This window comes from Rhineura floridana, chromosome 7 (genome assembly GCF_030035675.1).
Source record: "Rhineura floridana isolate rRhiFlo1 chromosome 7, rRhiFlo1.hap2, whole genome shotgun sequence".
Lineage (NCBI taxonomy): Eukaryota > Metazoa > Chordata > Lepidosauria > Squamata > Rhineuridae > Rhineura > Rhineura floridana.
This window is the reverse complement of record NC_084486.1, coordinates 98,461,896-98,476,182: the sequence shown is the minus strand read 5'-3', so window position 1 is coordinate 98,476,182 and position 14,287 is coordinate 98,461,896. Positions and strand designations below refer to the sequence as shown.

Sequence of the window (14,287 nt, the reverse complement as noted above, 5' to 3'; positions counted from 1 at the left end):
ATGTACAAAACTGTAACATGAGCATTGAGACCTGGGAAGCTTTGGCCCAGGAGTGTCCCAACTGGAGGTCGGCTATTATCAAAGGTGCTATGGACTTTGAAGAAGCACGAATACAGGGCGAAAGGGACAAACAAGCTAAGCAGAAGGCAAGTCAAGCAAATCCTCATCGCGACTGTCTTCCATCTGGAAACCTATGTCCTCATTGTGGGAGGCTGTGTGGATCTAGGACTGGCCTCTGCCGTCACTTATGGACCCACCATTAAAGACCTTATCTTTGAAGACAATCTTACTTGGCCACGAGTGATCACCATTGAATGAATGATGCATGTCTATTCAGAAGTCCTATCGAATTCAACGGAGCATTTTCAAATACATATGTTTTAGTAACAATCTTCAATAAATATTTGCTATAAACAGGCAAGATAAAACATGTAACGTGGCAAGCTGGGAATCTGTAACACTGCTTCCAATCGGCCTGTGCCAATATCAGCTAATCAACTCATTTGAATTGTGGTGTTGGAGGAGAGCTTTGCGGATACCATGGACTGCGAAAAAGACAAATAATTGGGTGTTAGAACAAATTAAACCAGAACTGTCACTAGAAGTTAAAATGATGAAACTGAGGTTATCATACTTTGGACACATCATGAGAAGACACGATTCATTGGAAAAGATAATAATGCTGGGAAAAACAGAAGGGAGTAGAAAAAGAAGAAGACCAAAGAAGAGATGGATTGATTCCATACAGGAAGCCACAGACCTGAACTTACAAGATCTGAAACAGGGTGGTTCATGACAGATGCTCTTGGAAGTCGCTGATTCATAGGGTCGCCATAAGTCAAGTTCAAGTTTATTATAAATTGCAGGGCCGTAGGCCAACACAATGTTAAAAGGGTACAGCAATTTTTACTATAGTTACTATACAGTTTAAAACATAATATCAGTTATAAAACACCTATTTCATTTAGCACTCTAGAACATAATTAACTCGTAATTTCCTAGATTCTATCACAAACAAAGATACCTTGTGGGTCACCTCTGGATTTAAATCAGACATTAGGAAGAGTATTTTGTCATCTTCCGTAAACAACCCGTGATCATCAAACCACTTTTAAAAAAATCTAGTTCTCGGGGTCTGGTATATTGGGCAATGTAGTAATATATGAGGAAGATCCTCTGTTTGGGCTCCACAGATGCATTTTCTTAGATCCTTCGGGATGCCAGCAATCCGTCCCTCTCTATCAGCGTTAGGCAAAGATAGAAAGCGTATTGCTGTAAATGCATGTCTGAAGTTAATTGGAAAAGCCTGCGTAAGGTATGGGGCGCAGTGATGGTCAGTTTTAAACCTCCCATACCATGGGGCTACTCTAGAATTATTTAAAGTTAAATTGTCTAGATATTTGCAGTGTTGAAAAATGGCTTCACGTAGTTTTTTGTTTGTTGATAGGGAGATATAATCCTGTGTAGTAAGATGGTAACTATGCAATATTTCGTTTAATTTACTATCCCATAGATTAGAAGCAAATGGATGTTCAAGGCAGAGTTTTAATATTTCCTTGCCCTGGAGTGTATTGACTGATCTCCTGAACTTCAAAAGAGTCAGGTGGATATGCGCACTCAGTGGGGGGGAGGCCAGTTTCGGCTCGTACCATAGCTGCTGAGGTTCCTGGGGGAAGGGACAATAGACTTCTAAGAAAATTATTTTGTATTTTTCAGCAACTTATTCAGAATGGATGGCAAGAAAATATTTGGGATAGAGGAAATTCCCATCAGACTCTTATTATATGACTATGGTTACAACAGCAAGATTATTATGGAATACTGATAATGGAAGATTGGACACTGAAATTACTGGACTTAACAGGACTATTGAAGATGGAAGATGGAACTAATAGGGATAATGGAATAATGGCTATTGAAATTATTGGACCTAACAGATTCTGATGAGATGGATTAATCGAAATGTTTATTTGGACTATGGTTATGACAATAAGATTATTATAATTATTAACGAGATGGATTAATTGACATGTTTATTTGGAGAAAAATTGATAGATATATTTCTTAAAGAATTGAAACCTCTCTTTGACTTTTTGTGGAAAGAATAAAGTAATGTTTATGAGATTTGATGATTAATTAAGATAACTACTGGAGGAAAGTGATTTTATAATATGATTTAAGAGACAGGATTGTTATATATTGTAGACCTATAACTGATTTGATCTGCGACAAATGGGAAGTCAACATTTTATTTTTTTGTTTAATCATTTTTGTTTTGTTTTGTTTTTTGTCTTTGAATGTTTTATGATTTTGTTTTCTATGTCTTATGAAAATTTGAATAAAAATTATTGTAAAAAAAAGAAAAGAAAATTATTTTGTATTATCTCTAAGGACGAAGAAATTTCCTTATCCCAGCCCCAGACAGAAGCACCGTACAGGACCTGAAGTATTACTTTAGTTTGAAAATTTTTTAAAGCTGGTGAAATCAAATTGCCACCAGCCGTACGGTAAAACTTCAGGATTGCTCCCACTGTTTTTGCCGCTGTTAATTTTGTAATTTGCAAGTGCTTTTTCCAAGAAAGAGTGTCTGAGAAACATATTCCCAAGTATTTATACTCACAGCATTGTTCCAACTGGTGGCCAGCTAGTGACCATCGATGCCCTTCATACCTTTTCCCGAAGACTAAGACTTTCGTTTTCCCATAATTTATCTTTAACCCTTCATTTATGCAGAGGACCTGAAGTCTCCTCAGCAACCTTTTTAGACCAATGGGCACCAATGAAAGAAGGGCCATATCGTCAGCATAACAGAGGATAGACACCTTCTTATGTCCTATAGAAGGTGGAAAGTATTGAGGACCAGATAGGTCAGAGATGATGTTGTTTAGAAACAATTTGAAAAGCAAGGGAGCTAAAAGGCAGCCTTGTTTGACACCCCTCTCTACCGCTATCGGATTTGTTAATTCCCCATTTTGGCTTACTCTTACCAGGGCATTTGTATTAGTGTATAAAGCCCTCATAAGATGTAACAAACGGCGGTCTATATTCAGATTGTATAATTTAGACCAGAGAGCATTCCTATCCACTGAGTCAAAGGCTGCGGCCAGATCAACAAATGCGACATACAGGTGTCTTGTAGGGCCGATCATATTTTGTTTTACCAAAAAAGAAAGAGTTAGGCAGTGGTCAATCGGAGAGCAGCCTTTTCTAAAACCTACCTGTTCAGGGTGGATAAGCTGATATGTATCTACCCATTGTTCTAACTTTTGGAGGAAATATTTGCTATAAAGTTTAGAAGCTATATTTAGTAAGCTTATTGGGCGGTAGTTAGAGGGGTCGGAGGGGTCACTTTTTTTGTATACTGGGACGATGATGTTACGTTTCCACCCTTCAGGTACAATACCTGAGTCATTAATTCTGGAAAATAGGCGGGCCAAAAGGGGGGCCCACCAATCTGGGAATTGCTTAAAAATTTCAGGGGGAAGAAAATCTTCGCCCGGAGATTTATCATTTTTCAGGGATTGAATGAGTGATCTCACTTCATCAACAGTGACTGGAGGCCAAACTGGCACATTTAAGATATCATAGTCCGGTAAATTACCTTGTGAGACTATTACTGAGGAATAGAGCCTATGAAAATGGGTATACCAAGTTGCGGACGAGATTCGTTTCACGTTTAGAGATTTAAACAAATTCATCCCAGAGTTAACTATATTCCAAAATTGGCGCTCTTGTCTTTCCGAAACCGCACTGGCTAGCCGCTGCCAACGGAGTTCTGCAAAATCAGCTTTTTTTTGTCTTAAAAGATTTCTATAGGAAGCCTTCATTAGTTTCAGAAGGCTGTGAGATTGTTCAGATGGATGCTTAAGGATCGAACAAAGGAAGGACTTAATCTTTCTTTTTGCCAAGATGTGGATGTGGAGGGTGTATCCTAGAACTGCCGTAGTTCTTTTGGGTCAGGCATGGTCTGAGCAGGGAAAGAATTGTTTCGAAGGCCAGAATAGGGTCCAGGTTATCATCTAAAATACCTTGACGAAGTGATTGACATGTATTACTCCCCAGCTGGATAGCCAGGGAATCTCTCAACTTCCCTGACCAATGGACTTTTCTCTCTATCCCTGCTTGTCTCAATGGTGAGGTATTAAGAGTGTTATTCTTGGAGAGTTTAAATCTTAATTGGAGAGGGAAATGATCGCTCTCTATCCTGGGTTTAACCTGAAAATCAATAATATCCGAAAGTAGTGCTTGGGAAACTAGTATATAATCAATTAAACTTAATCCAGAGGATGACCAATATGTAAAGGAGCCCTGAGAGGAGTCCAATATGGTCCCGTTTAAAATTTCGAGTGAATGCACTAGGGCTAATTCCAACAAAAGAGGGCCCCTTTTGTTTGTCTTTTTGTCTTGCAAAATCCTGTACTGCTTACCATCCTGATGTAAAGGTTCCCAATTAGAAGATTCAGTATTATCTGACCAGAGATGGCCTATTCTGGCGTTAAAATCTCCACTTAATAGAAATCTATCGTTCGGAAATTGTGTCTCAAATTGAGTGAGAGTTTCTTCTAACTTATCCCAGATGTTAGTATTAGTCGTAGTCGACTTGGAGGCACATAACAAGAACAACTCATCTTTGTAATTTCAACACAGCATAAAACCAAAGTGAAGGGCTCTTCAAAGCCAAAGATCGGTCAGTCTGACAGAAAATAGTACAAAAAGGCACCAAAATCTTCGTTGTATGGGTTTCAGGACTGTATTCCATGAACACAATAGGGTGACTATATACAAAGTACAACAGGGCTTCCATACCTTAACAGTTTTGTTACGTTTAGCACTTTTGTTTGCCGCCCTGGGCTCCTGCTGGGAGGAAGGGCAGGATATAAATCAAATAATAAATAAATAAATAGCATGGTTTTTTAAATTGTTTTAAATTTTTTAAAGTGTGTTTTAAATTGTTTTTAAAAGATGTGTTTTAAACTTGTATATTTGTTTTTAATGTTTTTAGTTACTGTAAACCGCCCAGAGAGCTTCGGCTATGGGGCGGTATACAAATGGAATAAATAAATAAAATAATAAATAAAATAATGTTGTTGTTGTTATGTTCCTTCAAGTCGATTACGACTTATGGTGACCCTATGAATCAGCGACCTCCAAGAGCATCTGTCATAAACCACCCTGTTCAGATCTTGTAAGTTCAGGTCTGTGGCTTCCTTTATGGAATCAATCCATCTCTTGTTTGGCCTTCCTCTTTTTCTACTCCCTGCTGTTTTCCCCAGCATTATTGTCTTTTCTAGTGAATCATGTCTTCTCATGATGAGTCCAAAGTATGATAACCTTAGTTTCATCATTTTAGCTTCTAGTGCCAGTTCTGGTTAAATTTGTTCTAACACCCAATTATTTGCCTTTTTCGCAGTCCATGGTATCCGCAAAGCTCTCCTCCAGCACCACATTTCAAATGAGTTGATTTTTCTCTTATCCGCCTTTAAATAAAATAAACAGTAGTATACTATATACTTTTGCTAGGTGGCTGGCATACAGGGACGAGAAAAGCTGTAGCTCTTTCTTTTAGATAGCCATAAAAGGTACCCTAGCCCTCTCTTCTTTTGTATCTAGCCACCCAAAATATAGCGCGACATATCACACAGATGATTTGGCTTCTATGGGACTGAAAAAGGCAGGTTCGAAATGATATGCAATTTTCACAGCTTGCAATGAGTTGCTGGACACGAGGACAAGATGCAATATAAGGAACCTAATACGAGGCACTACAAAGTTACGCTCACGACTGATATCTTCTAGTACATCTCCCTGCCTCTCACTCCCGCACTCTCTATGATATCAGGCGAAAATCCCACAAAGGATGTCACGTGCTCATCGGAAGCCAATTGAAATTGAAGACACCATAGAGTTACTAATAAGGATTACTTAGCGTTCCCGCGCTTGCGGCCCTGTTCCATTAATGTGGACTCGCAATAGTCACAAAGCTTTCGTAAAATATCGGGTCAAAATAACAAATTATTTCATGTATAACCTTCTGATGCACTCCTTATGTTCTGGCCAGACGGCGAGAGGTATACGATCTTACCTCGCATGGGTTCGCACAATACAGCTATGCCAAATACGAAAGCCCTGCCGCCATCTTGGAAAAGGAAAAGGGTTATGCGCGACCCCCCGAGATAAGGGGGAAACTCCTCCCCCATCATTGACCTCTAGTATCACTATAGCAACCGTAGGTGGGGGGGCTGAGTAAGACTTGGTTGAGTTGCGCACGCGCCTTTGTTACTAACACCCTTGATACTTTTGTCGCGTGAGAAGAGCCAGAGGGCTTTTCGCTGGGAGGGTGTCTTTGCCTCAAGCAGCGGACGGATACTAGTGATGAGAAGCGCCAACGCGCATGCGCCGCGCAACTCTGTGAAGCGGTTGGGCGGGTTCGTAGATTGCGGCGGCGGCGGCTATCAGGTGAGGCGTTGCCCGTGAGGTGTTCCTTTGGGGCAGGGCAATCCACGGGTGATGGTGGTTACGTTTTTTTCCTAGGCGTATGTGGCCCGCTTGCAGCCGCTGCCCATTTTTCTGTAGGAAAACCTCGTTTGAGGCAGGAGGGGCCCCGCCCCTCGCCATCCCTAGTTCTTGCTTAGCTCCTCCGCTGACTTCTCTCCACTCGCCCAGCCACTTACGCCACTTGTTCGCCAGAGCCGGGGTAGGGATGTTGACCTTAGTTTGGACACGAAATACAGGACAGCAGATTGAGGGTGAAAGAGTGAGCTGATGTTAGCTCTGGCAGGAGCGGGGCAAAGGGGTGATACCCGAAGCTGTTTCAGCCACCAAAGCCGAGACTGCTTGCAAGTTACTGACTGCGAACGTATCGGGAAGCGGACCCCCCCCCCCAAAAAAAAAGTCAGGCGCAGAAAGCTGAGGGAGGGTGGAAATAGCTAATAAATTGGGAACGGAGGGTCCCGTGGAACATCTTCCTCAGCGACGAAGATACAAATGTGGAGTCTCGTGAGTCTTAAAAATGGGGGTTGAGGAGGGAACATTGCTTAAAAGGAAATGTTTCTGCGACACGTGAATCTGCAGATGAGGATCCCCTCCTGTGTAATCTGGCCTCGGAAGGTCTGAAGTGGGGTTCCGTAAATGTTTATAACATTGGTGGGTGTGCCCCCGCTCTCTCGGGAAAGAGAGATGGAGGCCTTATTACACTCGCCAGCGGAGAACTTGAAAACACCATTACTGAGAAGAACGAAACAGCTGTACAGTACTCGCTCTGTATAGTGACAGATTTCCGGTTGGAGGCTGGGAATGTGTGTGCTGAAAGAGGAGTGACATGTTGCACCTTTGGGGGGAGAGAGCCAGAGCCAGAGCGCAGAGCATATGCAATGTTCACTTGTGGAAGAGGGCTTTATTTATATTGATTTATTTATTACATTTATATACCACCCCATAGCCGAAGCTCTCTGAGTGGTTTACAGTAATTAAAAACATTAAATCAAATATACAAATTTAAAAACACATGCTAAAATGCCTGGGAGAAGAGGAAAGTCTTGACCTGGCGCAGTGTTGGTGCCAAGCGCATCTCGTCAGGGAGATCATTCCATAATTTGCTTTGATGACATTGCTCCAACTACTGCATTAGTTTGGAAAATGAAATTTCATTTTCTCCTAAACTGCAAAGTTGAGCTCCTGAAGAAGCAAAAGTTCTCCCTCAGCAATAACAGCACTGCTTGTATAACACTCTACAATAAGTGTATAGTACTTCACCTAAGGCAGGGGTGATGAACCCTTAATGGGACGTTCTCATGGGCCACATACTAGTAGTGGACAAGTCCAGCCCCAAATAAAAGCTCTCATGCACAAAACACACAAGGCTAAATAAATAAAATAATAAATACATAAATAATAAAAATTTCCTATGAAAATAATAATTTTATTAATTTTTTGTAACTCCATTCAAGTTTCACCTTCTATCTTCTCTGTAGACTTTTTTTTACAAAGAAAGAAAAAAGGAATACCCTTTACCTGTCTTGGCTCTCCAAAGTAGTAATCCTGGGGAAGAATGAAATAATGCCTGTGCACAGCTGAACTACAAGCCCTGCCTCACAGCTCTTCAGTCCCTCAAATTTCAAAATGCAGTTGCATCTCAAATATTGCATGCAAGCAATTGCATAATGATTGGATGCTGTTTTACATGTTTGCAAGGGACACAAGTTTGCCTGTCTGCTAAGACATTTTCCACTCTTCCTAGATCTTCTTGCAGCACATCTTCCTGCAGAGGAAGGAGCTGCAAGCGTACAGCCTTAAAACGTTTCCAACTCACCTGTTCCCTGCTGAACAGCTAATGGGTGGGAGGGTATTCAGAGGTAAGTAGGCATTGGTTCTGGGAGAGACTGCTCTGTCGTGCAGCAATGAAGAAAAAACTGGGTCTACTTGCTTTGGAAAGCCCACCAAACTGATAATTTTAGGAGGGATCAGTGTGGGTGGGCTTTCCAAGTCCCCCTCCCTGCCCCTTTCTTTCAAGTCCTGATTGCACAGCTTGAAAGGAGGGATGTGGGGCAGGCTTTGCAAGTGCAAAGGATTTTCATAGAATCATAGAATAGTAGAATTGGAAGGGGCCTTTAAGGCCATCAAGTCCAACCCCCTGCTTAATGCAGGAATCCAAATCAAAGCATTCCCGACAGATGGCTGTCCAGCTGCCTCTTGAATGCCTCCAGTGTTGGAGAGCCCACTACCGCTCTAGGGAACTGGTTCCATTGTTGTATGGCTCTAACCGTTGGGATGTTTTTTCTGATGTTCAGTTAAAATCTGGCTTCCTGCTACTTGAGCCCATTATTCCGTGTCCTGCACTCTGGGACGATCAAGAAGAGATCCTGGCCCTTCTCTGTGTGACAACCTTTCATGTACTTGAAGAGTGCTATCATATCTCCCCTCAGTGTTTTCCAGGCTAAACATGCCCAGTTCTTTCAGTCTCTCCTCATAGGGCATTGTTTCCAGTCCCCTGATCATCTTTGTTGCCCTCCTCTGAACCTGTTCCAGTTTGTCTGCATCCTTCTTGAAGTGTGGAGACCAGAACTGGACTCATTACTCAAGATGAGGCCTAACCAGTGCTGAATAGAGGGGAACTAATACTTCACGCGATTTGGAAACTATACTTCTGTTAATGCAGCCTAATACAGCATTTGCCCTTTTTTGCAGCCACATCACATTGTTGGCTCTTATTCAGCTTGTGATCAATAACAATTCCAAGATCCTTCTCACATGTCGTATTGTTGAGCCAAGTATCCCCCATCCTATAACTGCATTTGGTTTTTTTTCCCTAAGTGTAGAACTTTGCATTTATCCCTGTTGAATTTCATTCTGTTGTTTTCAGCCCAGTGCTCCCTCCTATCAAGGTCCCTTTGAATTTTGTTTTAGTCTTCCATAGTATTAGCTATGCCCCCCAATTTTGTATCATCTGCAGATTTGATAAGCATGCTCTGTACCTCCTCATCAAAGTTGTTAACAAAAATGTTGAAGAGCACTGGGCCCAGGACCGAGCCCTGTGGTACCTCACTCATTACTTCCGCCCAGTTTGAGAAGGAACCATTGATAAGCATGCTTTGAGTATGATTCTGGAGCCAGTTGTTCAATCCAGCCCACATTAAGCTAGTTTGCTAATCAGAATATCATGGGGCACTTTGTCAAAAGCTTTGCTGAAGTCAAGGTATATTATGTCCACAGTATTCCCACAGTCTACAAGGGAGGTTACCCAATCAAAAAACGAGATAAGATTAGTTTGACAGGATTTGTTCTTCATAAATCCATGTTGGCTCCTAGTAATCACTGCATTGTTTTCAAGGTGCTTACAGACTGACTGTTTTATAATCTGCAGAATTTTTCCAGGGATTGATGTTAGGCTGACTGGTCTGTAGTTCCCCAGTTCCTCCTTTTTGCCCATTTTGAAGATAGGGACAACATTAGCTCTCCTCCAGTCATCCGGCACTTCACCAGTCCTCTATGATTTCGCAAAGACAATAGACAGCAGTTCTGAGAGTTCTTCTGCCAGTTCCTTCAATACTCTCAGATGCAGTTTATCGGGCCCTGCCAATTTGAACTCGTTCAAAGTGATTAGGTGTTCCTTGACCATTTGTCTATCAATCTCAAGCTCCAATCCTGCCCCTTCTACTTCATGTTTCCCAGGAGGGTCATAGACTCTTTTTTGGGAGAAGACTGAGCCAAAGTAGGAATTGAGCACTTCTGCCTTTTCTTTGTCATCTGTTACCATTTTGCCATCCTCATTGAGTAGCTGTGCCACCATTTCTTTTCTCTATCTTTTTCTATGGACGTACCTGAAGAAAGCTTTTTTGTTGCTTTTAGTATCTCTTAACCTCAGCTCATCCTCAGCTTTAGCCTCCCTGACGCCATCCCCGCAATTCCGTGATACTGCCTGTACTATTCCTTTGTGGGCTGGCCTTTCCACTTCCTGTATGTGTCTTTTTTTGTGTTCAGGTCATCTCTAAGCTTTTTGTGAAACCACATTGGCTTCTTCTGCTGTTTCCCCCCTTTTCTCCTTGTGGGAATTGCTTGCCACTAAGCTTTTAGAATTTCCCTCCGTGGCACAGAGTGGTAAGCGGTGGTAACTTAGCTGAAGCTCTGCTCACGGCCAGAGTTCAATTCCAACGGAAGGAGGAAGTCAAATCTCCAGTAAAAGAGGTCGAGGTCCACTCAGCCTTCCATCCATCTGTGGTCGGTAAAATGAGTACCCGGCATATGCTGGGGGGTAAAGAAAGACCAGGGAAGGAACTGGCAATCCCACCCCATATATATGGTCTGCCTAGTAAACGTCGCAAGACGTCACCCTCAGAGTCAGAAATGACTCGCACTCTAAGTGCGGGGACACCTTTACCTTTTAGAAATTCTCACCCATCTTGGACTCCTTTTCTCATTAGGGTTTTTTGCCATGGAACTGTACTTACAATTGTTCTGAGTTTATTAAAATCAGTTTTCCTGAAGTCCAGGATGCGCATATGCCTACTCTCAGCTTTTGCTTGCTTCTGTTAAAATCAAGAATTCAAGTATGGTATGGTCACTTTCCCCCAGGGTTCCCGTAACTGCCACTTCACCCACCAAATCATCTCTATTGGTTAGAATCAAGTCCAGGATAGCTGATCCTCTGGTGGTTTCCTGCACTTTCTGTAGGAGAAAGTTCTCTCCAACACATGTCAGAAATTTCTTGGAGGAGCCGTGTTTGGGAGAATTTGTCTCCCATAGATACCAGGATAATTGAAGTCCCCCATTACTACTACTATTTTGACATCTGTCAGTCACGTGACATGTGATTGACAAGTGTATTAATCCACCCACCTGTTAAGTTGGCCTTCGGGTTGGGTGCACATAAGATCTGGCTCCCGGAACCAAAAGATTCCCCACCCGTTTTACACAGAATATATATAGGATATAACTAACACTTTTACTTAAGCCTCAACTTCATAATATGTTCCCTAAATTATTCCGCATAAACACAAGTGTGGATTAAGTTTTTTCAAAAAGATGCCCACTTATTCCCGAACTCATCCCATTTGATGGTTCTTTTATATTATAAAAGATGTCAGTTTCACTATTGCTGCAAAATCTTGTGATTTATCTATTTATATATATTTGGTATTTTAGGCAATTTACAGCATATATTAGATTTTGTCCTAGTGGCTACTGTCATGTAGATAGTCAATTCTTGATGTTCTTTTCATATAGATCTTTTGTGGAGGTTAAAAGAGAGAGAGGAGGATCTTGCCTAATAGTATGGTAGGGCCCCACTCATACGGCAGGTTACTTTCCGGACCCCTGCTGTAAAGCAAAAACCGCTGTAAAGCGGAAGTCATTGAATAGAATGGTGCGCAGTACCCAAAAACCGCTGTAAAAGTGGAGCAAGCACCGTATGAGTGGGGCTTTAGTCTAATTGCGTCTAATTGAGACCACTGTATTAGTGAATCACTGTAAAGCGAAGCGCCATAAAGCGGGGCCCTACTGTATAGCCTCTCATTTTCTCTATGAAGGTCTTTATTTTCCTCCAGGACTGTTTTAGAATGGAGGCGTGCCCACCACATGGTAGAGGTCTCTTCGGTCTTGTGACCATTTTATTATATTGTCTTTTACTTGCTCTTTTTCACACTCAAAATTTAATAAGATTCTATCAATTCTAAACAATTTTCTGCCTTCATGATGTTTTCAAATTTTGTATAATCTCTCAAATGCCTATTTTTAAATACGTCAGATAAAAAAAGTTTGATTTTTTTTTTACAGATTCTGAACCTCCACAAACATGTCCAAGGTAAGATGTGCTTTTCTCATAACTATTGTTATGATTGTTCTTTTCTTTGCAGGCAACAAATAGTTAAAGGATATTTGATACTGTTTTTAACTTATGAAGTAATTTAATCATATAGTTAGTGATTTCTTATAGAGAGCAGAGCAATGATTGAGCCTAATCAATATTAGTGGATTGATCTGATAGTTTTTTAAAACCACTTCCACCTCTATGATCTTATACACATCCTACAAAAATTAAATGGGCATTTTGTCCTGTAACTTGTGTTCAAATAAAAATTTGGCGCATTCTCCCCGCTCTGGTTTTTATCATGTTGCTCAGTACATATTTTTATTTTATTATTGTTGTTGTTTCAAATGTTTATATACCACTTTTCACCATAAATGGTCTCAAAACGGTTTACAGAACAATCAGTAAAGCAATGCATTAGTCAAATAATATGGTGTTTAACATGATAAAAGTCACAGGTAAAAACATAAAGTAGGCCTAACACAACTTAGTTAAAATGCCTGCTGGAATAGAAAAGTCTTCGTCAAGCAAGTTAAATGCAGAGGGGGCCTGTCTGATCTCCAAGTTCAAAGGAGTTGGACCTACAGTACTGAATTCATGGCTTCTGGTGAATACGAGCTGTGCATCTGAGCCCCTGGAGAACTTGGTGATTGAGGTGAGATTTAAGGAATCATAGACTCGAGTTGTTAAGGACATTGTAAACTAATACCTAAACCTTGAACTTGGCATGGTAACATATGGGCAGCTGGTGCAAGCTTTTAAGCATTGGAGTTATGTGCTGGTGGTAGTCTGTCTCTACCAATAGTCTGTCTGCAGACTATTTTGCACCTGTTGAAGCTTACAAAGTCCATGTGGTCCTGTCCACATCATCAGGCTAAGTAACCTGAAATCTGCAATAATTGAGTCTTGAGGTTACCATTGCATGAATCACCATGGCCAGGCCATCCTTGTCCAACAACAGCCATAGTTGGTAAACTAATGCCTGGTAAAAGAAATTCCTAGCTACTGAGGCTACCTGAACCTCAAGTGACAGAGATGGATCAAGGTTCACCCCCAAACTACAAACCTTTTAGAGGAAACAAGCTACAGACCAATTTTCTGGATAGAGGAAACACCCACCCACACAGTGCCTCTATCTTCCCAAAGTTCAGGCTTGATTTATTGGCCTTCATTGAGTTTACCACTCTAGCCAGATCATGCTCAGTCTCTCCTGACTCAGATGTTATGGAGAAATAGAGCTGCATGTCATCAGTGCACTAATGACGCTTTGCCTCAAGACTCCTAATGACTGCTCCCAACGACTTAATATAGATGCTGAACAGCATTGCCGATAAGATCATGCCCTGGGGCACACTATAGGCTATGGGTCTGAAACACAATCCCACACCACTGTTCTCTGGGCGCAACCCTGCAGGTAGTAGTAGAAACACTGTAAAGAGTGCCCCTAGTATCCATCCCACAGAGCCAGTCCAGGACGATACTGGACTGCTAGATGGCTCCATCAAGGTTGCAATGAAAGTGGTAAAGTAGTTCTTCACCACCACCACTTGGTAGGCAGAATTGTGTAACTTAGCAAGCACTTGGTGAGCTATGGAGAGAATTTTCCATTCCCTGTGCTCTATTGATATTGAAACCACTTTTGCATGGATTCCATACTGTGAAACTTGAATCATAAGAACAGTTAAATATTTATGTCCCGTCCTCTTCTAGTTACTCTTCAATATTGTTTATAGCTTTTGGAGAATAGTTTAAAAAAATCTAGTCAAATCCCATATCATTATAAAGCAATGTGGACATGTTACTTTTCAATGCAATACATGTCAAAAGAATATCCTCCCTTAGTGAGAAAAATACCTAGTGAATATTCAGTGTTATTATTTGCTTCTTTGAGAAACAAATAATTGTTTCTTTATATTCTTCAGCTGAAACTATTCTAAATGTATGTTTCAGTTCAACACAAAGTTAAACTGCTTTAAATCAGTTATT

General features: G+C 41.2%; 2 protein-coding genes across 5 annotated transcripts in view; one reads left to right on the top strand and one right to left on the bottom strand.

Moving 5' to 3' along the window:
• Window positions 1–6,165, bottom strand: part of HDLBP (high density lipoprotein binding protein) — a 69,714-nt gene extending 63,549 nt beyond the window's left edge. The window contains exon 1 of the mRNA XM_061636663.1: window positions 6,083–6,165. The gene's annotated coding sequence lies outside the window, so the exon portion shown is untranslated. The remainder of the gene's footprint in view (window positions 1–6,082) is intronic.
• Window positions 6,166–6,246: 81 nt separating this feature from the next.
• Window positions 6,247–14,287, top strand: part of SEPTIN2 (septin 2) — a 41,280-nt gene continuing 33,239 nt past the window's right edge. Inside the window, exons 1-3 of one of the 4 annotated variants that reach the window (XM_061636669.1) lie at window positions 6,247–6,456; window positions 8,237–8,351; window positions 12,268–12,295. In XM_061636669.1, coding sequence (XP_061492653.1) covers window positions 12,287–12,295 — 9 coding nt within the window. In that variant the 5' untranslated portion in view covers window positions 6,247–6,456; window positions 8,237–8,351; window positions 12,268–12,286. Of the gene's footprint in view, window positions 6,457–6,486; window positions 6,997–8,236; window positions 8,352–12,267; window positions 12,296–14,287 lie in introns of those variants that run through there. The other 3 variants (XM_061636668.1, XM_061636670.1, XM_061636666.1) reach the window with 3 other exon arrangements.